The following is a 25,909-nucleotide window of genomic DNA, read 5'->3' on the forward strand; positions in this document are numbered from 1 at the left end:
GCGATTCAAAATTGTCAAGCCTGACAAGGCTTCCCTGCTTGGTGCCCATGCATGCAAGCTACTCAATCTCGTCCAGCGAGTACATGCCATGTCCTCTGCCAATATGAATCTTCAGGCTGACATTGACGAAATCCTGTCACAATACCCGGATGTGTTCAGTGGGATGGACACGCTGCCGTACCGCTACAAAATCTTACTCAGGCCTGATGCCACGCCTGTGATCCATGCACCACGCAGGTGCCGGCTCCTCTGAAGGACCGTTTAAAGGCACAGCTGCAGGAGCTCGAAGACCATGGTATAATCTCTAAAGTGACGCAACCGACTGACTGGGTCAGCTCGATGGTCTGTGTGAAGAAGCCCTTTGGAGAACTGCGCATTTGTATAGATCCCAAGGATCTTAACCGAAACATAATGCGGGAACACTTCCCGATCCCGAAGCGGGAGGAGCTAATCAGTGAGATGGCACATGCCAAATTCTTCACGAAGCTAGATGCATCGCGTGGCTTCTGGCAGATACAACTGGACGAGTCCAGCAGGAAGCTCTGCACGTTTAATACACCTTTCGGAAGGTACTGTTACAACCGCATGCCGTTTGGTATTGTTTCAGCCTCTGAAATCTTTCACAGGATCATGGAACAGATGCTGGGGGGCATTGAGGGTGTGCGGGTTTATGTTGATGACGTCATTATGTGGTCCACGACCCCAGAAGAACACATATCTCGTCTCCAACAAGTCTTTAGACGCATACATGCCAACGGCCTCAAGTTGAACAAGGCCAAATGCTCCTTTGGCATGTCATCAATCAAGTTTTTGGGTGATCAAATATCCCAGCAGGGCGTGCAGCCAGACTCGGACAAAGTCAAGGCCATCAACACCGTGAAGACCCCGGAAGACAAAAAGGCGGTACTCCGCTTCCTGGGTATGGTTAACTTCTTGGGAAAGTTCATTTCCAACCTCGCATCACACACCACGGCTCTCAGGCATCTGGTGAAGAAGTCCATTGCCTTTCAGTGACTACCCACACATCAATCAGAGTGGCTCGAGTTAAAGGCAAAGCTCACCACTGCTCCGGTACTAGTGTTTTTTGACTCAGAGCGGGAGACAAAAATCTCCACGGTCGTCAGCCAGGGCAGCATTGGTGCGGTGCTCCTCCAGAAGGATGACTCCTCGTCCTGGGCTCCAGTGGCCTACGCGTCCAGGGCCATGACTCCCATTGAGCAGAAGTATCCTCAGACAGAGAAAGAGTGCCTCGGCCTCCTCATCGGTATTGTAAAGTTCCATGATTACGTCTACGGTCTATCAACCTTCACAGTAGAGACTGACCACAGACCCCTAGTCCATATCATTCACAAGGATTTGAATGATATGGTGCCCAGGCTTCAGCGCATTCTCCTTCGACTCCGCAGGTATGATTTTGAATTGGCTTACACACCCGGCAAGGAGCTAATCATTGCAGATGCCCTGTCTCGCGCCATCATCTCGCCCTGTGAACAGGTCGACTTCATCCGCCAAATTGAGGCACAGGTGCAATTGTGTGCCAGCAACCTCCCAGCCTCAGACGAACGAGTTGTCAACATTCGAGAAGAGACTGCCAAGGATCCTCTTCTGCAGCGGGTCATACATCATCTTGCAAATGGTTGGCAGAAAGGGCAATACCCCCAGTTCTTTAATGTCAAGGATGACCTAACAGTTGTCGAGGGGATCCTCCTCAAGCTGGATCGTATCGTTATTCCTCGCAGCCTCCAGAGCTTAGTGCTCAAACAGATCCACGAGGGACACCTCGTAATCGAGAAATGCAGGCGCAGGGCCCGGCAGGATGTCTATTGGCCTGGCATCAACGAGGACATATCCAACATGGTCTTCAATTGTGCAATTTGCCAGCGTTTCCAGCCTGCTCAGCCCAAAGAAACACTCCAGCAACACGAGATTGTGACCTCTTCGTGGTCTAAGGTGGGAATCAACCTTTTTCACACCATTGGGCATGACTACGTGCTTATAATTGACTACTTCTCGAGTTACCCCAAAGTGGTGAAACTGTCCGACCTCACATCAAGGACTGTCGTCAAGGCATGGTATTCCGCTCACGATCATGAGGGACAACGGTCCCTGCTTCTACAGCCAAGAGTGGTCCAACTGCGCGAAGCTATACCAGTTCAAGCACATTACCTCGAGCCCGCGTTACCCGCAATCTAACGGGAAGGTCGAAAAAGGGGTTCATATCGTGAAGCAATTGCTCTGCAAGGCTGCGGACTCAGCTTTTGATTTTAACCTTGCGCTCCTGGCGTACAGGGCAACCCCTCTGCCCACCGGATTGTTTCCGGCACAACGCCTTATGAATCGTCGTGACCTGCAGACGACTGTTCCGGCCATTCATTTACCTGACCAGGATCACCTCCCAGTGCTGCAAAAGCTGACATACGATGCTCATGCTGCTGATTTGCCTGTGCTCTCTCCGGAAGATGCTGTTCGCATCAAGTTACCTGATGGAGGCTGGTCATCACCAGCTGTTGTTGTTCGACAGGCTGCTCCCAGGTCGTTCGTGGTTAGCATGGCTGATGGATCCATTGTCAGGGGCAACAGAAGAGCACTACGCAAACTTGTCTGCCCACCACCGGATCTCACGTTCCCAGCTGTCGTTATGCCTTTTCCGGACACCTCGCTCCACGAGGCCACCAGTCTGGCTGCAATCCCACCTGTCAAGGCGCCGTCGCCCCCACCTCCACCTCTCAGGCGGTCAACAAGGATCCGACGCCAGCCCCAGAGATTGGACTTATAAATATTTCCTTTGTACATATTGTTCTGTAACTGCATGCTAGACACCTTACATGTACATATGCATTCACTTGCCATTTGCTGTAAATAGTTATATCTGTAAATATGTCGTTTCTGCTCTAGCCAGCCGACAATTTTTTTTTTTAAATGGGGGGGATGTCATAATATGCACCCATGCACATCATGAGGTAAAAACAGACAGTGACAGGCACCCAGGTTAGCCAATCAACATATAGGACAGAACACAACCAATCACCAGACAGAACACAAGAGGGGGGCTTCCAACTATCGTAGCCACCTAAAATGGCTGATTCCCTATTAATTTGGCCAAAACCCGATTTAAAATGACTAACCGAAAAGGCTGATGGGAAAAGCAGCCAACAGGACTCAAACGGACAGCTGCAGACAGAATAGCGTATTCGGCTCTGGGGAACTCGGCCCAGATCGATACTCAAGACTATTAGCAGCACATCAACCCAGACATCTGCAGTTTAATCGGCTATCCCCAGGAACAATTGCAACATATTAGCAATTGAATGCCGGGCCAGACCTGTCGGCGCCTGCAGTGGCCGAAACAAAGACAGGTGAACGACCACCCCCTGATCGAGGAATCGCCCCATTATTGGAGCATATCGAACCCAGTGATTGGGAACAAGTCCAATCACTTGGGACTCAGGGTCAAGGGCCGCCCCGAGAGGCGGGAAGCCCCTGGGCCCCATAAAGTGAGGGGCCAAGTTCAGATCTCGCTCTCTCTCCCTTCTTCACCTGCTCGCAACCTTCGCAAGAACCTTCAACAAAGAACCGTAAGTCTGACTCCAACGATCGCTACCCGATAGAGATCCCTAGCCATCGACCCATATCAGCCTTTTGAATCCCGCAGGCCAGATCCAATTCGATAAACTATTTGTTTCCCTGACCTGGTGGGCCATCTCCTAAAGTTAAGTATTGGCCAGTAGTGGTAGGTTTTGATATAGATAGTAGGATTATTGTGTAAGTATTGATTGCTGTACATAATAAATGACCGTTGATTTCATTCTTACTAAGCGGTGTGCTGACTTATTAATCATAACTCGAGCTTGAACCATGTGGCGGTATCAGAAAGATACCTGGCGACTCGTGAGCAAAGGTGACATAATCAGAGCTAATAAACTAAGGCTAAAAAGAGCAACACTATAAAACACACGAGGCATCAGCACTCCGCCTCTTTCCACTGGTGACAACTGTAGTGATAGTCAGGGTATATCAGTCAGCACCTTCTACACGTGGATCAGAGCTAGCCTGGTCTAGTAAGCTAGAGTTAGTACACTTAGAGTGGTAGAGTGTCAACCCACAGCCAGCTGTGTGCATTATTACAGAAGTTCAATAAATCGTATTGAACCAACGCCTACGTTTGGTGTATGCTTTACAGTTCATCTGCATCCTGTTGCAGTCCGTGTTACCCCAGGGTGAATAACACGACAACTTCCTCGTCCTTTTTGCTTCTGTAATTTCTTCCAAAATTAGAACTTTCTAGTTGTGAGATCATGGGATCAGATTGGTGAAAAGATCTCTCCTCCAAGAGGTAGATGCTGGGTTAATTGAAACGTTTAAGACAAAGGGGACAAACCCGGAGTTATTTCTGAATTATTTACACGGTCTGTTTTTAAGTGAAATTTAGAATCACTTTAGTTTTGTTTTTAATGGCGGAGTTATCTCTTTGAAGGTTTTACACCTTCTTTCACATCCTCTCCCACCAAGTTTTCTCAGTTTGCACACACTTATCCCGCATGTGAAACGACACTTGGTGTGAAAGGACATTGGTGTCTTGTTTGTCGGTCACCAATTGACCAATGGCTGAATGAAAACTTTCCATTTGCGTCTCTCCATGGGGAGATGCCTGATCTCTGCTTGGAACCACCCTGTAGTATAGCTGAGATCAGAAATGGGTTTGAGAGCGGCAGCACGGTGGTGTAGTGGTTAGCACTGCTGCCTCATGGTGCTGAGGTCCCAGGTTCGATCCCAGCTCTGGGTCACTGTCCGTGTGGACTTTGCACATTCTCCCCATGTCTGCGTGGGTTTCGCCCCCACAACTCAAAGATCTATAAGAAATTTCTTCAGCCAGAGAGTGGTGGGTCTGTGGAATTCATTGCCACAGAGGGCGGTGGAGGCCGGGACGTTGAGTGTCTTTAAGACAGAAGTTGATAAATTCTTGATTTCTCGAGGAATTAAGGGCTATGGAGAGAGAGCGGGTAAATGGAGTTGAAATCAGCCATGATTGAATGGCGGAGTGGACTCGATGGGCCGAATGGCCTTACCTCCGCTCCTAGGTCTTATGATCTTATAGGGTAGGTGGATTGGCCACGCTAAATTGTCCCTTAATTGGAAAAAATTAATTGGGTACTCTAAATTTTTTTTTTTAATGGATTGGGTTTGAGACTCATCATCTATTGGTGATTCCTTCCCCCTCCAAAGACAAGATTTCTCTCAGACAGGGCGCTCTAGGAATAGACAGGTAAGACTTACATTTCGAAATTCCCGGAATGGCACAAATTGCACAATATCTCGCGTGGCTTCTTCCCCAGTGTATGATCGCAGAACTCTATTGTCTCCATCCAGGAACTCCATGGCAGCAAAGTCAGCATTGCCAACCCCCACGATGATGATTGACATGGGGAGTTTGGCTGCTTGTACAATGGCATGTCTCGTCTCGTCCATGTCGCTGATGACACCGTCCGTTATAATCAGGAGGATAAAGTATTGCTGTGAAAGAAGACAGAAAACAAGACTCGTTAGCAATGAGAGTGCAATGGTTCAATGTAAAATTGTACTTTAAGGGGAAATTATTTGTGGATTAGATGCATCTGAAGAGGGGGGCCTGGTATTGTCAAATAGGATTCAAGGGTTGAAGTGGACTTGTGCAGTTTTGCATTAACTAATCATTTAAATCAACTTTGTCTGGCATTTGTATTAACTCAGAATAAAAAAACGGATAACTTTCTGTTGTGCCAAATATCCAAGTGTGATGTTAGTGAACAAAATTGGAGCACCAGTATTCAAAACCTGTTGCAAAACCAGGAAAATCATTCACTATTGTCCATTCTGTAGGAAGATGGTGCTTTCTGATACCCACATTAATAATACATAATTATATCTAGAAAATAAAAAAATGTAATATAATATTGCAAAATATTGTAAATGAGGATTAAGTATAATATGTAACAAATCAATCGCTTAACATGTTTCCACATAAATTGTACATTCGACAAAATTAAAAGAACTTTTCAAAATAATGTCCAGTGCTGAACCCTCTTTCATTTCAGCAGGTAAGGATTATTATTGTAGAATGCAGCTGTTTCTGTATGCCCAAATAAATACTGCTTTGTTCCGCTCAGTGGTGAGATACTCTTACACCTTCCATCACTTGCATGCAGGTACACTTGCATCCAGGTCTATTTGTCAATGATCTCTCATTTCAGCAAATTATTTGGACTTTGGGGACTGGCATCAGTTTGCCTGCTGGCCTTTCCCAGCTGTGGAATAGGCAGGGGAATTAAAGAATAAAATTGGAAATCCACCAATATTGTAAATCATTCTGATTTCTCCTTGATGATCTATTAGGAAAGGAAGTGCTAGTCATATAGACTGGAAAGGTTCCCAGGTTCAATTTCCAGCTTCCTGGTCTAGATAGATGATAAACAAAGCTGTGGAATTTGAACGTGGGGATTGGTCACTTGATGAGATACTGGAGGGCAGTAAGTGTCCATGGATCTGCACCCCAGCAAGAACCAATGAACTAAGGTACATGAGAAAGCAGAGGTAGCAATCAACAACCTGCATTTTTATGGTACCTTCCACAGCACATAATTTCCCAAGGCACTTTACAGTAAAATCTAGTTAAGGGGCAATTTAATGTGGCCAATCCACCCAGCCTGCACATCTTTGGGTTGTGGGGGTGAGACCCACGCAGACACGGGGAGAATGTGCAAACTCCACACGGCCAGTGACCCAGAGCCGGGATCGAACCCGGGTCCTCGGCACCATGAGGCAGCAGTGCTAACCACTGCTCTACTGTGCCATCCTCTTTACATTAAAATATTGATACTGAACCACATAAGGAGATACTGTGACATTTGAATAAAAGCTAGGTCAAAGAAGCGGGTTTTGAGGAATATCTTAAAAGCAGAAGGGTACTTATATAGCACTTTTCACAAACTCAGGCCACCCCAAATTACTTTACACCTAATTATGAGGTTTGGAAATGTAGTTAGGCAAAGAAATGGATCTATTTAGGAAGAAAATTCCAAAGCTTTGGACTTAAGGATTCAAACCTACACTGCCAATGATGGAGTGAAGGAAATTGGAGATGCACACGAGTATTCCACAAATGATTTAGTGTTCTAAATAATTTCAGACCTTACAATATGCATGGCATTTCCATCTTAAGATCAAAGTATTTATCATCTGGACATCCGGTGGCGGCAGTGAGTGAGCCGCACATTCGGGGGCTCTCACTCCGGCGGGATTTGAGGACCTGGTTCCCTGGTTTTGTGGGACTGTGGAGCGCTGAAAGGACGGCCACGGGGGGGCTAAGGAGTGAGCAGAGCTGCATGGAACTGTGGGAGAGCAGTAAGCAGTGCAAACGGGAGAGGAAGGGACAAAGGCAAGGTGCAGGGGAAGCTGACCCGGGAGCAAAGATGGCAGACCTACGGACCTGGCGATCCAGCAGGCGCTGGAAAACATGCTGCAGGTGATAAAGAGCAGTTTTGAGTTGTTGAAGCGGGATAACTTGGACCCACTTCAGAAGGCAGTGGATCAGCTGAACCAGAGACTGGATGCCCAGGACGAGAAAGTTAAGGAGCTGGGAGAAGCGGTGGAGGAGCAGGTGGACACGCAGACGATTGCTGCGCTAGAAGTCGACAGGTCGAAGGAGAGACAGAGAAGACTGCTGGACAGAGTAGAGGAGCTGGAAAATAGAGCCCGTAGACAAAATCGGAGGATCATCGGCCTCCCGGAGGGGGTGGAGGGAGCTGATGCCACAGCGTTCGTGGCGGACCTGTTGATGCAGCTGATGGGGGCTGAAGCCTGTCTGCGACCGCCAGAGCTGGAGGGGGCACACAGAGTACAGGCGAGACAGGTGTGTCCGGGGGGCCCCTCCCGTCCGATGGTGGTTAGGTTCCACAGGTTTGTGGAGAAGGAGCGGGTGCTGCAGTGGGCTAAGAGCAGCACGTGGAATAACAGCGTCCTTCGCATTTACCAGGACCTAAGCCAGGAGGTGGCCAGGCGGCGAGCAGCCTTTAAACAAGTTAAGGAGGTGTTGTTCAAAAAGCACGTGAGGTTTGGTCTGCTCTTCCCGTCCCGTCTTTGGGTTACGCATCAGGGCCAACACCACCACTTCTCCGAGCCCGAAGAAGCGATGGACTTTGTGAGGGATCAGGGGCTGGTCTCGAAAAAAGGACCACGGACGCAAGCTGGGTGTCCGAGAATTACTGTTTGAAGGGACGCCTACTGCGCCTGGACTGCTGGTTGACTGTTTACTGCTTTAAAGGTGCCTTGTGGTGTATTTTATTGTGGGCAGCTTTTGCCTGTGGGGGGAGGGTATCCTCCCACACCCCTCTCGTATGGTCTTTTTTCTGTTGCTTTTTTTTTCTCTCTTTTTTTTTCTGTTGTGGTGGGTACCTTTTGTTGGGCTCTCTGAGTGCGCTGGAGCCTGTATTGTAACCAAAGGGTGGCCGGTCAGCAATGGGGATTTAAGATGTTGGTTCGGTGCTTTTGTTTCATTTATGTCTATGGTTTTTATGTTTGTTTCGGATGGGAGATGTACGGGTACTGGGTTATTGCGGTGCTATATATATTTTTTTAGGGCTCAGAAAGGGACGTGGGTTAACACTTTTCTGTGTACACAGCTGGAACTGGATTGTACCTGGAGCAGCCTCGCGGTGCTGTTTGATGTTTGCATCTTGTTTGATCTTTCCCATCTTAGTGAGACTGCTCCAGTGGGTTGGAGTGGGGGATGGTGTGCTGGGGAAGGGGGAGACGAGGTCGGGGAAACAATGGGAGTGAGACAAGAGGGCGCTGGAGCGATGAGTCACCGGACTAGCAGATTGGCTAGTCAAGGGAGTCAGGTGGGGGGGGGGGGGGGGAGAATACAGCCAGTGGATGGCAGGGGTGGGGTTATCGGGGGTATTGCTAGGGGGGGGGGGGGGGGGGGGGGGAAAGAGTTATTTTTCTGACGTTGGGGGGGGGGGGGGGGATCTGAAGTAGGTAATGGAAAGGATGTTGGGGGTGGAGGCTGCCAAGAGGCGAGCCAAGAATGGCGTGGCACATGGGCCGGGGGCAGGCTCAAGAAAGGTTATGGCTGACCGGCCGGGGGGCGTAGTCGCAGACGGCAGGGCAGATTCCTCATGGTAAGGGGCAAGCTGGAGGGGAGAAGAGTGGTGCTGGTGAACATATATGCGCCGAACTGGGACGACGTTGACTTTATCAAAAGAGTGCTGGGGAAGATCCCGGCCCTAGACTCACGTAAGTTGATAATGAGGGGGGGCTTTAATACGGTCCTTGACCCGGGGCTGGACTGGTCATGTCCCAGAACGGGTAGACTCCCAGTAATGGCAAGGGAGCTGAAAGGGTTCATGGAGCAAATGGGGGCTGTGGACCCATGGAGAGCCAGACAGCCGCCGGGAAGGGGGCTACACGTTTTATTCGCATGTTCATACTTTATCTTGAGCAGGGACTGTGTAGGGGAGGTAAAGAATATGGAATACTCGGCAATCACTATCTCGGACCAAGCCCCGTACTGGGTGGACCTGCAGGTCGGGGGGACGAATTACCAACGCCCGCAATGGAGGTTAGACGTAGGACTGTTGTCGGAGGGGGGGATATGTGAGAGACTTCGGAAGTGTATGTAAAATTACTTGCAGGTGAACGATACGGGGGAGGTTTCAGCAGCGGCCCTGTGGGAGGCGCTGAAGGCAGTAGTGAAGGGGGGAGCTGATCTCAATTCGGGCTCACAGGGCAGGGCGGACAGAGCAGAAATGGACAGATTGGTTAGGGAAATTCACTGGATAGCCGAGGAGCATGCGGGGTCCCCGGGGTAAGACCTACTCAGGGAGAGGCGGAGATTGCAGGTGGAACTGGGGGTGCTATCCACGAGTAGGGCCGTGGAACAACTTAGGAAGGCGAGGGGAGTGGTGTATGAACATGCGGAGAAGGCCAGCAGATTGCTAGCGCAGCAACTCAGGAAGAGGGAGGCGGCCAGGGAAATAAGTAGAGTGGTTGATGGGGAGGGGAGCAGAGTAGAGGACCCGGCAGGACTGAATAAGGTATTTCGGGACTTCTATAGGAAGCTGTACACTTCAGAACCCCCGGAAGTGCCGGAGGCGATGAAAAGGTTCCTGGATGGACTAACCTTCCCAAAAGTAGGCGGGGGACTAGCGGACGGGCTGGGGGCCCCAATTAGAGCAGAGGAGGTATTGGGGGGCCTAAAGGCCATGCAGTCGGGGAAAGCCCCGGGGCCAGATGGATACCCAGTAGAGTTTTACAAGAAGTTCTCGGAGATAGTGGGACCGGTCCTGACAAGGGTTTTTAATGAGGCAAGGGACAGAGGGACCCTGCCGCTGCCGATGTCGCAAGCCACCATCTCGCTGATATTGAAGCGGGACAAGGACCCGGAATCCTGCGGGTCATACAGGCCAATCTCCCTGATCAATGTGGATGCCAAGCTCCTGGCCAAGGTCCTGCCGATTAGAATTGAGGACTGCATACCGGAGGTGACTGGGGACGATCAGACAGGGTTTGTGAAAGGCAGGCAGCTGACAGCTAACTTGAGAAGATTACTTAATGTGATCGCGATGCCCCCGACGGGCAAGGAAGTGGAGGTAGTGGTGGCAATGGACGCTGAGAAGGCCTTCGACCGGGTGGAGTGGGACTATTCGTGGGAGATGCTTGGACGGTTTGGGTTCGGGGAGGGACTAATTAACTGGGTCAGACTATTGTACCAGGCCCCAAAAGCTAGCGTTAGGACGAACAGGATAATGTCAGATTATTTCAGATGACATCGCGGGACCAGACAGGGTGCCCACTCTCCCTGTTGCTGTTCCCGCTGGCCATAGAGCTGTTGGCGATGGCATTGAGAGCTGTGAAGGGGTGGAAGGGAATGACTAGGGGGGTGGGGGGTGGAACATAGGGTCTCTCTCTATGCGGACGACCTGCCCCTGTACGTGTCGGACCCACTGGCCGGGATGGAAAATATACTGGAAACATTGAGGAAGTTCGGCCGGTTTCAGGGTACAAATTAAATATGGCCAAGAGTGAGATGTTTGTGGTGCAGGCAAGGGGCCAGGAGAATAGACTGAAGGTGCTGCCATTTAGGCTGGTTGGGGAAAGTTTCCGGTACTTGGGGATACAGGTGGCACGAGACAGCGGCAGGTTGCATAAGTTAAATTTGACTAGAGTGGTGGAACAAATGAAGAGGGAGTTTTTGAGATGGGATGTGCTCCCGCTGTCACTGGCGGGGAGGGTGCAGACTGTAAAGATGACAATCCTCCCTATAATTCTGTTCATCTTCCAGTGCCTCCCGATCTTTATCCCACGGTCCTTCTTCAAAAGGACTGGCAAAATCATCATGAGCTTTGTCTGGGCGGGAAAATCCCCACGGGTGAAGAAGACGATGCTTGAAAGGAGCCGAAGCGAGGCCGGACTGGCATTGCCGAGTCTGATCAACTACTACTGGGCGGCTAACATAGCCATGATAAGGAAGTGGATGGTGGGTACGGGGTCTATCTGCGAGCAAGTGGAGGCGGCTTCGTGCAGGGGCACCAGTTTGGCAGCCCTGGTCCCGGCTCCCCTACTGCTGTCGCCGGCCAGGTACTCCACCAGCCCGATAGTGGGGGCGGCCCTGCGGATATGGGGCCAGTGGAGGAGGCATGTAGGGAGAGTGCGTGCGTCTGTCTGGGCTCCAATATGTGATAATCATCGATTCTCCCCCGGGAACATGGATGGAGGGTTTCGAACATGGCGGCGGGCGGGGGTGGGGAGGGTAGGCGATATGTTCCTGGAGGGGAGCTTTGCGAGTTTGAGGGGCTTGGAGGAGAAATTTGGACTGGTGCGGGGAAATGACTTTAGGTACTTACAGATGCGGGACTTTGTCGCAGACAGGTCCCATTCTTCCCACGTTAGGGATCCAGGACAGAATAGTCTCTAGAGGAGAAGGAGGAGAGGGTCGAGTCTCAGATATCTACAAGGTGCTCATGAAGGAGGAAGAGTCCCAGACAGAGGAACTGAAACTCAAATGGGAGGAGGAGCTTGGCAGGGAGATGGAGGACGGGCTGTGGGCGGAAGCCCTGAGTAGGGTAAACTCAACCGCAACATGTGCCGAGCTCGGCCTGATTCAATTTTAGGTCGTTCACCGGACCCTCATGACGGTAGCGCGGATGAGCAAATTCTTTGGGGTAGAGGACAAGTGCGCTAGATGCGCGGGAGGACCAGCGAACCACGTTCACATGTTTTGGGCATGTCCTAAGCTGAGGGGGTACTGGGAGGGATTTGCGGGGGTCATGTCCTGGGTGCTGAAAACAAGGGTGGTGATGAGTCCAGGGGTGGCAATTTTCGGGGTTACGGAAGACCCGGGAGTCCAGGGGGAGTAAGAGGCAGATGTGCTGGCCTTTGCTTCCCTAATAGCCCGGCGGCGGATACTGCTGGCATGGAGGGACTCAAAACCCCCGAAGACCGAACTATGGCTTTCGGACATGTCAAGTTTTCTGTGTATGGAAAAAATTAAGTTCGCCTTGAGGGGATCTGCACTGGGGTTCGTCCGAAGGTGGCAACCATTCATCGACTTCTTCGCGGGAGAGTGAACATCAGCAAGGGGTGGGGAGGGGGAGATTAGAGTAGAGTAGGAAGGATAAATAGGCGGGGAGTGTCTAGGGGAGAGGAGCGGGCATGTGCAATATGGTTTCATTGAAGTATTGGTTTTATATTGATGTTTGCACATTTCTGTTACCTGTAACTGTTTACAATGCCAAAAATTACCTCAATAAAATTGTTTGTTAAAAAAAAAAAGTATTTATCATCCTCTACCATTTGAAATATTTGTTGAGGTAGATCTAAAGCATTGTTGAAAAACCACAGGACATTGCTAGTTTTAACAAATAGTGTAAGTGTATGACTGGGATTTTCACCCCCTATCTGTCTTTCTAGGAAGCTCTTCAGAACAAATAAAAATGTGTAAACAATGCAGTTCAAAGCTTCTAGGCATGCACACATGCTTGAAGAGGATAAAGAGAAATGTAATTAAGGAAGACTTTTACTTTCATCTCACAAATTGTTCATTTTATCATGCAGGGAGACAGTTTAACGGTTTTAAATCTACAGATGGGAAGACTTTCACTTTATTCTCACATATCTCCTTTTGACATGCTGACAGCCAGTTTAAAGGGTTTAAATGCTGTAGATGGGAAGACCAGCCAAACAACCCACATCCTGGGCAAGACCCTTGACCTGAGTCCCTCCAGCCCAGCCCAAGCCCCCCTCAGCCCCACCTCCCATGAAGGGCCACCCTTGGCACCCTGGAGGCAAGAGTAGGGATGGCATTCACCCCATAAAACAATAGAATTCCTACAGCGCAGAAGGAGGCCAGCTGGCCCGCCAAGTCTGCACCGACCCTCTGAAAGAGCACCCTACCTAGCTCCATGCCTCCGCCCTATCCTCGTAACCCCATCTAACCGGTAACTGCACTAAGGGGCAATTTAGCATGACCAATCCACCTAACTTGCACATCTTTGGACTGTGGGAGGAAACTGGAGCACCCGGAGGAAACCCACGCAGACACAGGGAGAAAGTGCAAAGTCCACACAGTCACCCAAGGCTGGAATCGAACCAGGGTCCCTGGCGCTGTGAGGCAGCAGTGTTAACCACTGTGGGTCCCCCTAGGAGTGCACGTACATAGTCCCCACTTCTCAGGACTTATACCAAATTACGCCCGTATGACTACCTGCTTGGGGAGGTGGGCCGCGGGGGTGCAGAAGAGATGGGTGGGAGACCACAGGAGGTCATTGAACCTGAATCGTCCTTCTAACGCAATAATTGTAATCAAATGAATGCAGATGAGGACTTTGCATGTTTCTGCCGACTCTGAGCGCGAAGGGCTGGGAGACTCGAAATGGGTTTGACAGCCGACCTGAAGCCCGTTTTCTGCCAGGCACCTGATTTACCGGGCTGTTGTGAGAGAGCCAGAAACACCCATCAAGCTTTTCTCGTCTTCCCTCCCCAAAAGCTGATCCACAATGCAGGTCAGGAAATGAGGAAAACCCCAGGCTGACAGCTACCACTTTCATATGATCACTGCTGAGGCCAGCACAGCGGAATGTGTGCCACCAGTGGCGAATGCAAGGTCAGTGCTAGTTAAATGCAAATCCTTAGCCAAGGCCTGGTCTCCACCGCTTCTCTGGTGACTGTGGAGCCAAGTCTCTCCCTAACTCTGCTTTTATTGATAAATTCTGCTGTTTGGCATATTTTAATGAGCATTTTTATAATTATTGTTTTGCAATGTATTTTGCTTTGACATTAATATTTTTGAAATTTGTGATTAATGTTATTTGAAAACTTATTATACCAAAGATTCCTCAGTCCCTCGAGTGAGAATCTCCCCCCCCCTCCAAAAAAAAAATGTTTGGACCAGCCTGAGTTAGATGGTTTGGTGAATAAATTACACGTTCTTCCTGAATGGGTGATCCAGTGGGCTGAATGAATGCTCCTCATTGCTCATGTGGCACATTAAACATCCAGACTGAATAGACTTTTTTTTAAAAAGTGAAGTTTAAAAAACTCATAAATCATTCTATTTGTAGAATAACTGAGCCAGGCAACTAGTGAAGCTGTTCTTAGACATTACTGCAGTTGATGGCTGTGATGGCAAGAAGCCAAACTCAACTAACATTTCAATAGTCATTGGTTCTTGCTAGTTTCTGTTTACACAGAACTACCACTGAGTTCCTTAAGTGATTTTCTAGTCCAGAGATGTTCTGCTCTCAACAGGTAAGTAAATGACTGCGATGAGCCATCAAGGGCAGCGATCTGTGAATATGGAAAATGTGCTATATTAAGGAGCATCAAAATAACACACCAAAACCTTTTTCATTTGTTTTTCTTCAGTGAATTAGATGATGTTGTATTTACTAAACCATATACTGTAGAGGTTCACAAGCTGAGGCTTGACAGCAGATAATGAAAATGTGTGTGTTTAACCACCCAATATTCATTTGTGCAAAAAATATTCTGATATTAAATAAACTGGAAAATGCTGCAAATTCTCAGCAGGTCCGGCAACATCTGTGGAGAGAGAAACAGAGCTAGTGTTTCAGTCGACCTTTTATCAGAACTTGTGCTAAGTTCCAGGTTAGTTGCTTTGGTCACCTTGTCGTTACGTGTTCGACAGGAACCATCCATCTACGTTCAGCGACAACACAAATGTTATTAAACATTTTTGAGAAGTGACGAGGTGCATTTTTTTGAAATTAATTTACAGAATGTGGGTGTGATTGGCTAAGCCCATCTCTAATTGCCCTTGAGAAGGTGGTGGTGAGCTGACGTCTGGAAAGGTAAGCCTTTCTTTTTAATTTCTTCTAGAAATGTTGATGATGTGGACTAGGTTATATTCATTACCCAAGTTGTGTTGTCCTGAGAAAACGGTGGACCTACTCCTTAAACCATTGCCATCATTGTGATGATGTTGCTCTTATTGTATATGGTGCTAGGTCAGGATTCCCAGGGTTACAACCCAGTGATGATAAGGGAACAGCGATACATAATAATAATAATCTTTATTAGTGTCACAAGTAGGCTTACATTAACATTGCAATGAAGTTACTGTGAAAATCCCCGAGTATCCACAATGTAGTACCTGTTCAGGTACACAGAGGGAGAATTCAGAATGTCCAATTCACTTAACAGCACGTCTTTCGGGACTTGTGGGAGGAAACCGGAGCAGCCAGAGGAAATCCAAGCAGACACAGGGAGAACGTGTAGACACCACACAGAGAGTAAGCCAGGAATCAAACCCGGGTCCCTGGCACTGTGAAGCAGCAGTGCTAACCACTGTGTCACCGTGTTGTTTAAGACAGGGTGTTGAGAGATTTGGAAAGTAACTTGTTCTTGGTGCATGTTTGTAGGAGTGGGAGATGTTATCAGAGTAACATGGCAAGTTGTTGCAGTGCGTATTGTAGGTTGCACTCAGAGTGCCAGTGGGTGAAAGGTTAGATATTGAGCCTAATGACACAGTTCAATCATATGGTTTAATCCATTTGGTGTTGAATTTCTAGACCATTGTTGCAGCTACACCTCCAAGACATTATACCGTTGTTTTGAGCCTTCTCGATGGTAGAGAAGCATTGAGGGGTCCGGAGAGGAGTCATTTATTGCAGAGTACCCAGCCACTGCCCTGTTTGTAGCTACAGCATTGATATAGTTAGTCCAGTTCAGCATCTGATCAACTGTTTCAAAAAATATATTTTTATTAACCCTTTTCAGCTATTTCACTGCTTCACGTGGACGCTGAGCTGTAGTTAAGGTTATAGCAGAGAGGTTGGAATCCTGTCTCCCAGAAGTAGTTGGGGAGGACCTGACGGGATTTGTCAAGGGCCGAGTCCCAGATCTGGCGAATCTCCGAGAGGCCGCCTACCACTTAGCTGGTGAGCCAAAAGACTGCTCGCTTTCTCCCCATATTCTGAGATTACCCCCCTCAGGTGCCGCAACTGGCATACTGTCCTATCAGTAGACAACAGGTCAAACTGCATTTGCAGCTTTTTCCTGCTTGCCAGGAGTTGGGTCCCTCGAGAATCTACGATCCGATTCCAAAATGTCATCAACTAACGTTTGGCGCTCCTTCCTAGCCTTTCTGTCAATGTGTGCCTTGTGCAATATAATCACCGCCTTCAACACCTCACATACAATAGAGGGCAAAACCATCCCATTCCTGCTGATCTCCAAGAATACGATCCAGTGGCTGTGTTGGGCTCACGTGAGAGCACAATGCGGCCGATAAATCCTGGGAGAAGCCTCCAATAGACTCATGGAAGCCTTCGCGTCTCGCGGGATACACCCAAGTCCCAAGAGGTGTCGGAATTGGACCTCTGCCCAAAGGGTGCAGGACCAAACGGCGCTCACCAAAGTAGGTCCTATCTACCCGGACCTACCGGCCTCCCTCGATCCACCGGCCTCCCGAGGGAGGCTGCAGCCAGGCGCCAATCAGTGCTGGTCCACAAGAACATGGACCAGGCGGAGTGGCACCCAGGGGTCTCCCGGGCTATTGTAGGCCCCTGGGTGGTCAGGGATAGTGCAGGATGGCCCCCTGGCCCTCCCCCTGGAACGTGGGTACTTTGGCACTACCCAGTTAGCACCTTGGCACTGCCACCCTGGCACTGCCCTTGTGGCACTGCCAAGCTGGCAGGAGCACTGCTCGGGTGCCAGTGCAAGTGTGGCTGGGTGGCACTGCCAATGGTCAGGGCCCTAGTGGGGGCCATGCCCATGAAAGGAGGGTGGAGGAGGGAGTTTGAAGAGTGGAGGTATGCAGGGCGGGTAAGTAGGGGCCTCTGGGAGTTTGGGGGTTGAATGGGTGGGGGTCCTGAAGGGGGGGGGGATACTGTAAGGAGGCTTGGGGGGGATGGAAGAGGGATGTGGGGTCGTACCCATGTATGTGGGGGGTGATATTTCCCATAGGTAGGGGTGTGGGGGACCCACAAGCTCAGTTAGAGATCGGGGTACCCTTTCAAGATGCCAGCCTGATCTCTGAGTTCAGGTGCCCAGTGGTGAATAAAATTCTAAGTGTGGGCTAAACCGGTGAGAAACTCCCCAGGGCCCAGAAATGTGACTCTGCGGGATTTCCGACGGGGATGCTCCGCTTCACTGATAGTGCATCCATACCAGCGGCTTTCAGGACGGTGTGGGGGTGGCCACAATGGGAAACCCCATTGGCTGGCTGTGGGAACGGAGAATCCCGCTGCCGTGGGGGCAAGCCTGCCGGAAAACGGGGCTGGCGGGATGGAGAGTCTCGGCCAGTAAATGCCATTGGACAGCAGTGGGGAACTAAAAACCAACCACAAATGAACTTCCATTGAATTCCGCCCCACGTATTCATCTATGGCTCTCAAAATGCACACCCAAAAGCCCCACATCCATCCTTTATCCTGTGCGCTGTGTGGGACCCACCTCCAGCACTGAATCTATGAAATGCAGACAATGGTCTGAGATGACTATAGGCGAGTATTCTGCCTTCCTCACCCCGGCAAGAGGCCCGCCCATCTCAAAATAATCTATCCTAGAATACACCTTGTGTATTGGGGAGAAGAACAAGAACTCCTTACCCCGAGGGTGCATAAATCCCCAAGTGTCCGCTCCCCTTGCCTCCTCCATAAACATTAACATCCCCTTCGCCGCCCCAGAGGATCGATCGAGTCGTGGATATAACCCACTCCAGAATCAATTGATGAGTATCTAGATCCAGTATTGGCCAACAACCGCCTTATAAACGTCACATCATCCCAATTCGGGACATACACGTTTACCAAGACCACCGATTCATACTCCAGCATACCTGTGACCATCGCATACCTACCCCCGATCAGCCTTCAACCTTTTCTGCGATATTAAGAAGTCTTACAACACCAGGTTTAAGTCCAACAGATTTGTTTCGAATCACTAGCTTTCGGAGCACAGCTCCTTCATCAGGTGAATGAAGAGGTAGGTTCCACAACCACATATATAGACAAAGTCAATGATGCAAGACGATACTTTGAATGCAAGCATTTGCAGGTAATTAAGTTTTTACAGGTCCAGATGAGAAAGAGGGATAATCACAGGTTAAAGAGATGTGAATTGTCTCAAGCCACGACATTTGGTAGGATTTCACAAGTTCAGACCAGATGGTGGGGGGGTGAATATAATGAGACATGAATCCAAGAGGCCATACTCATCCGTGCAGAACTTGGCTATCAGTTTCTGCTCGACGATTCTGCGTTGGCGCACGTCCTGAAGGCCGCCTTGGAGAATGCTTACCTGAAGGTCAGAGGCTGAATTCTCCTGACGGCTGAAGTGTCCCCGACTGGAAGGGAACATTCCTGCCTGGCGACTGTCGCGCAATGTCCGTTTATCTGTTGTCGCAGCATCTGCATGGTCTCGCCAATGTACATCCTTTCCTGCAGCGTATGAGGTAGACAATGTTGGCCGAATCACACGAGTATGTACCGCATACCTGGTGGGTGGCCTTCTCACGTGTAATGGTGGTACCCATGTCGATGATCTGGCACATCTTGCAGAGGTTGCCAGGAAGGTTTGTGTGGTGTCGTGGTCTCCTGAAGGCTGGGTAGTTTGCTGCAAACAATGGTCTGAACGTAACAGACAACTACTGATGTTGAAAGACGCCTCGTAAGAATGGGATATGGCGCTCAACTCATCGATCAACAGTTCCAACGCGCTACAGCAAAAAACCGCACCAACCTCCTCAGAAGACAAACACAGGGCACAACTGACAGAGTATCCTTTGGCGTACTTCCCCTACGGCGCGGTTCACTTGTGCTTTTAAAAACCGTGAAACTGCAGTCATGGTTGCAGAGTGAGAGAGAAGGGGTATGGAAAGTGTCCAACATCACCATAGTTCGCTGACAGTTGTGCCGCTGGCCGGGGGGGTAGCAACAGGGGTTGGCCAGGAGGTCGGCTGTGGAGTCGGGGTGGACGGGCACAGAACACCATTGCTGCAGCCGGCAAGGCAGCTATGCAGCTGCACACACCGCTTACAGCCCCACTGTGAACACGGTTCATATAGTTGTTCCCCCAGGCCACCCCCCTAGGTGTCCTCTGGCCCCAGCCGACCCATCAGCTGTATGGGCATGCTCCAGCACAACCAGTGCCATCGTGTTGGCTGGGATGAGTATGTCTGGGGATTGTAATGTGCATATGCGGCTGCAGCTTATCAGGCTCCCAAGTATCAATCATGGACACGGCAAATCCTGCAGCGTTTTTCATTGGAATCGGTGCTAGCCCCTCCACAGTTGGTGAATCGATCCAGATTTGGCGCCAGTTTTCCTGTCATGAAAGTCCACAAATTCTGCATCAGCGTCGCCACAGTCTCAGAAACGGAGAATCCCACCCCTGTTATCTTTGTTGGGAATGCATTAAATTGCACACCTTAACGAAGGGTGGCTGAATGGCGAGATTGGATACAACATGACAGAGCCAGAGCAAAAAAGATACCTGCTTAATAATTAAGTATTTTTGTCTTTATTGTTTTGCCTGCATTTTACTAAAATGGAAACTGTGTTTCCCTCACTATTTTATGCAGCCCCTTTATTTTTAGAACAATCATGGGCCAATCATTATATGACAACTTATTCAAAAGACGTACAATCGTAACAGTCTTAACATGGAATCTGTAGTCATAACAATAGCAATGGAAGATTCTGAAATATGTATTCTTTTATTTGTCTGATACTTTCCTTGCGTTCCACCATTGATAGCTTCACAAGGAACTGCAACAATTGGATCAGCTATTTCCCCCTCATCCACCTGCTCATGGTTGATCTGCCCTCCAATCTTTCACATGTATAAAAAGAGCTAAATATAAAATTCTGAAATTTTCAACGATACTAACATAGGAATATCCGGCCTGAACTATACCCTCGAGTGAACGACATAATCCTTTGGCCAAGAGCTTCTCGATAATTTCTTCTTTTTTTACATTAAAATAATTTTTATTCAAGGGTTTTCATAAAATATCAATAACAAAATGAAAAAGAAACCCAACAGGGTTAAGTACAAAACACTGTCCAGAAAAACAATCCTCCATACCCCCTCCCCCCCTGTACATAAATAATAAATTAACATCAACACCCCGACTTAATACAACAAGTAGAAACAACCCCTCAGACCCTCCAGTATAAATAACAAAAACAAAAAAGTAAAGTGACCCCCCCACCCCGTGTTGCTGCTGCCATTGACCAATGTCTACCGCTCTGCCAGGAAGTCTAAGAACGGTTGCCACCGCCTAAAGGACCCTTGTTCCGACCCTCTCAAGGTGAATTTCACCCTCTCCAACTTTAATAAACACTGCCATATCGTTGATCCAAGATTCCACGCTTGGGGGCCTCGCATCCTTTCACTGAAGAAGAATCCTTCGCCGGGCTACCAGGTATGCTAAGGCCAGAATTCCGGCCTCTTTCGCCTCCTGCACTCCCGGCTCCTCTGCCACCCCAAATATTGCGAGCCCCCAGCCCGGCTTGACCCTGGATCCTACCACCCTCGACGCCGTCCTCGCTACGCCCTTCCAAAATTCCTCCAGCGCTGGGCATGCCCAGAACATATGGGTGTGGTTTGCTGGGCTCTCTGAGCACCTAACACACCTGTCCTCGCCCCCAAAAAACCGACTCATCCTTGTCCCGGTCATGTGTGCCCTGTGCAGCAACTTAAACTGTATGAGGCTGAGCCTCGCGCATGATGAGGAAGAGTTCACGCTCCCAGGGTGTCTGCCCACTTCCCTTCCTCAATTTCCTCTCCCAACTCCCCCTCCCACTTACCTTTTACCTCCACCACCGAAGCCTCCTCCTCCTCCTGCATCACCTGGTAAGTTTCCGAGACCTTCCCCACTCCCACCCACCCTCCCGAGAGCACCCTGTCCTGTACTGTGTGTGGCCGTAGCCGCGGGAATTCCGCCACCTGCCGTCTGGCAAACGCCCTTACCTGTAGGTACCTGAAGGTAGTCCCCTGGGGGAGCCCGTACTTCTCCTCCAGCTCACCCAGGCTCGCGAACTTCCCGTCCACAAACAGGTCCACCAACCTTCGTATCCCTGCCCTGTGCCACCATGCAAAACCTCCACCTGTTCTTCCTGGGGTGAACCGGTGGTTCCCCCGTAACGGGGACCCCGCTGAGGCCCCCACTTCCCCCCTGTGCCGCCTCCACTGCCCCCAAATTTTGAGGGCAGCCACCACCACCAGGCTCGTGGTATACCTCCTTGGAGGGAGCGGCAGTGGCGCCGTTGCCAGCACCCCCAGACTTGTACCCACACAAGATGCTGTCTCCAGCCTCTTACATGCGGCCCCCTCCCCCTCCATCACCCACTTGCGCACCATCGTCGCATTGGCGGCCCAGTAGTACCCACAGAGGTTGGGCAGCACCAGTCCCCCCTTTTCTCTACTCCGCTCCAGGAACACCCTTCTCACCCTCGGTGTCCCTCGCGCCCACATAAACCCCGTTATACTCCTGTAACCCGCCTGAAAAAAGCCTTCGGGATAAACATGGGGAGGCACTGGAACCGGAACAAAAACCTTGGGAGCACTGTCATTTTGATTGACTGCACCCTACCCGCCAAGGACAGCGGCAACGCGTCCCACATCTTGAACTCCTCCTCCATTTGCTCCACCAGCCGTATAAAATTAAGCCTATGCAGGGCCCCCCAGCTCCTGGCCACCTGGACTCCCAGATACCTGAAGCTCCTCTCCGCCTTTTTTAGTGGGAGCTCGTCAATCCCCCTCTCCTGGTCCCCTGGATGAACTACGAACAGCTCGCTCTTCCCCATGTTGAGCTTGTACCCTGAAAAGTCCCCGAATTCCCTAATAATCCTCATTACCTCCGGCATTCCTCCCACCGGATCCGCCACATACAACAGCAGGTCGTCCGCAGAAAGTGACACCCTATGCCCCTCCCCACCCCGCACCAACCCCCTCCAGTTCCTTGACTCCCTCAGTGCCATAGCCAGGGGTTCAATCGCCAATGCGAAGAGCAGGGGGGATAAGGGACACCCTTGTCTCGTCCCTCGGTGCAACCGAAAGTACTCAGACCTCCTCCTGTTTGTGACCACACTCGCCATCGGGACCTCATACAACAGCCTAACCCACCTGGCAAACCCCTCCCCAAACCCAAACCTCTTCAGCACCTCCCACAGGTCCCCCCACTCTACCCTATTGAAGGCTTTCTCAGCGTCCATCGCCACCACTATCTCCGCCTCCCCCTCCCTCGCCGGCATCATGATAATGTTCCGCACATTCGCATTCAACTGCCTCCCCTTCACAAACCCAGTCTGGTCTGCATGGATCATCTGCGGCACACAATCCTCAATCCTCGTGGCTAAGACCTTCGCCAGCACCTTGGCATCTACATTTAGCAAGGAAATTGGTCAGTAAGACCCACACTGCAGGGGATCCTTGTCCCGCTTCAGGATCAAGGAGATCAGTGCCCGGGACATTATCGGGGGCAAAGCCCCCCCCTCCCTTGCCTCATTGAAGGTTCTAACTAACAGCGGGCCCAACAGGTCCATATATTTTGTATAGAATTCGACCGGGAAACCGTCCGGCCCCGGTGCCTTCCCCACCTGCATGCTTCCTATCCCTTTGATCAGCTCCTCCAGCCCAATCGGGGCCCCCAATCCCACCACCAGTCCCTCTTCCACCTTTGGAAACCTCAATTAGTCCAGGAAGCGGCCCATCCCTCCCTCCTCCCGTGGGGGCTCAGATCGGTACAATTCCTCGTAGAAGTCCCTGAAGACCCCATTGATGCCAGCTCCACTCCGCACCACACTCCCTCCCCTGTCCTTAACTCCCCCGATCTCCCTAGCTGCGTCCCGCTTCCGAAGCTGATGCGTCAGCATCCGGCTTTCTTTACCCCATACACGTAAATCGCCCCCTGGGCCTTCCTCCACTGCACCTCTGCCTTCCTGGTGGTCACCAGGTCGAATTCGGCCTGGAGGCTACGCCTCTTCCTCAGCAATCCTTCCTCGGGCTCCTCCGCATACCTCCTGTCTACCATCACCATCTCCCACACCAGCCTCTCCCTCTCCCACCGCTCCCTCCGCTCCTTGTGGGCCCTAATGGAGATCAGCTCTCCCCTCACCACCGCCTTCAGTGCCTCCCATACCATTCCCACTCGGACCTCCCTGTTGTCGTTGGTCTCCAGGTACCTCTCTATACTTCCTCGGACCCGCTCGCTCACCTCCTCGTCCGCCAACAGCCCCACCTCCAAGCGCCACAACGGGCACTGGTCCCTCTCCTCCCCCATCTCCAAGTCCACCCAATGCGGGGCGTGGTCCAAAATGGCTATTGCCGAATACTCAGTATCCTCTACTCTCGCTATCAACGCCCTACTCAAGATGAAAAAGTCGATTCGGGAATAAGCCTTATGGACATGTGAAAAGAATGAAAATTCCGTAGCCCCCGGCCTTGCAAATCTCCAAGGCTCCACCCCTCCCATCTGGTCCATAAACCCCCTCACCACTCTAGCCGCCGCTGGCTTCCTACCAGTCCTAGACCTGGAGTGATCCAGTGCCGGGTCCAGCACCGTGTTAAAGTCTCTCCCCCCATTATAAGGCCCCTCCAGTTCCAAGTCTGGGATCCGACCCAACATACGCCACATAAAACCCGCATCGTCCCAGTTCGGGGCATACACATTGACCAGTACCACCCTCTCTCCCTGCAACTTACCACTTACCATTATGTACCTGCAGCCATTATCTGCCACAATGCTCGACACCTCAAATGACACCTTCTTTTCCACCAAGTTCGCCACCACTCGATTTTTGGCATTCAGCCCCGAGTGAAACACCTGACCTACCCACCCTTTCCTCAATCTTACCTGGTCTGCCACCTTCAGGTGTGTCTCCTGAAGCATAACCACATCCGCCTTGAACCCCTTCAGGTGTGCGAACACGAGGGCCCGCTTAACCGGCCCATTCAGTCCCCTTACATTCCAGGTTATCAGCCGGGTCAGGGGGCTACCCGCCCCCCTCCCCCGCTGACTAGCCATGACCCCTCCTCGGCCAGCCACGCGCCCGCACCCGGCCTGTTCCCCACAGTGACACCCCCCCCGTCTCGACCCCCCCCCCCCCCCCCCCCCCCACTCGCTCCAGCTCCTCCTTGACCATAGCAGCAGCAACTTGACCCCCCCCCCCCCCGGGCTAGGACCCATTTTAGCTGATTTACTCCCCCCATTGCACTTCCGCAAGTCAGCTGACTCCTGCTGACACCGGCCACTCCCGCCTCTCCCACTGTGTGGCACATTCTCCTCTCCCGTCCCCATACATAGAACAGAAGGGGGAGTGGGAGAGCCTAAGCGCGGGAAACAACCCTCGCTTCCCCACTCCAGCCCCGCCCCCTCCAGTCTTCCCGCGCTTTCCACCTACCAGGCCCTGCCACCTCTGACGCAGCTCCTTTTACAGGCCCGGTCCCCTCGCCCCTGACTCGGGCCTCCGCCTCCCCCGCGGGGTCCCATCGCACCTCCAAGAGCCCCCCCGACCAACCCAACCAAAACAGTGCCCAACCCGCCCCGACCCAAAAGAGAAAAAACACAAAGAAAAAGAAACCCGGAGCAATACAAACCCCTCGAAACAAAAATAAACATAGCATATCAACCGCAGTCCCCAATTGCCCGTCCTGACTCTCAATCTGTATCCAACTTCTTGGCCTGAACAAAGGCCCACGCCTCCTCCGGAGACTCAAAATAATGGTGCCAGTCCTTGTAGGTAACCCACAGTCGCGCTGGCTGCAACATGCCAAACTTCACCCCCTTCCTGTGCAGCGCCGCCTTCACTCGATTGTACCCGGCCCTCCTCTTCGCCACCTCCGCACTCCAGTCTTGATATATCTGAACCTCCGCGTTCTCCCACCTGCTGCTCCTCTCCTTCTGAGCACACACTCCCGATCGACGAACCTATGGAACCTCACCAGCACTGCCCGTGGAGTCTCGTTAGCCTTGGGCCTCCTCGTCAGCTCTCTATGGGCCCCCTCCAGCTCCAGGGGTCCCTGGAAGGACCCCGCTCCCATCAGCGAGTTCAACATGGTGACCACATAGGCCCCCATGTCCGGCCCCTCCAGTGCCTCCGGGAGGCCCAGAATCCGCAGATTCTTCCGCCTCGACCAATTCTCCATCTCCTCGAACCGCTCCTACAATGTCTTGTGGAGCGCCTCATGCGCTTCCACCTTTACCGCCAGGCCTAAGATCTCGTCCTCATTGTCAGAGATCTTTTGCCGAGCCTCGCGGATCGCCACCTCCTGGGCCGTCTGTGTCTCCAGCAGCTTATCAATAGACGCCTTCATCTGCTCTAGCAGGTCTGTTTTAACCTCTCTGAAACAGCGCTGGATACCCTCCTGCTGCTCTTCCGCCCACTGCATCCATGCTGCTTGGTCTCCG

At 51.0% G+C, this 25,909-nt stretch overlaps 1 protein-coding gene across 5 annotated transcripts in view; it reads right to left on the reverse strand.

Moving 5' to 3' along the window:
- cpne2 (copine II) overlaps nucleotides 1-25,909 on the reverse strand; it is a 464,844-nt gene that overhangs the window by 59,189 nt on the left and 379,746 nt on the right. For all 5 annotated transcript variants that reach the window (XM_072518405.1, XM_072518404.1, XM_072518408.1 and 2 more), the window contains one exon: nucleotides 5,275-5,511. In XM_072518405.1, coding sequence (XP_072374506.1) covers nucleotides 5,275-5,511 — 237 coding nt within the window. The remainder of the gene's footprint in view (nucleotides 1-5,274; nucleotides 5,512-25,909) is intronic.

Source organism: Scyliorhinus torazame, chromosome 10, assembly GCF_047496885.1.
Source record: "Scyliorhinus torazame isolate Kashiwa2021f chromosome 10, sScyTor2.1, whole genome shotgun sequence".
Lineage (NCBI taxonomy): Eukaryota > Metazoa > Chordata > Chondrichthyes > Carcharhiniformes > Scyliorhinidae > Scyliorhinus > Scyliorhinus torazame.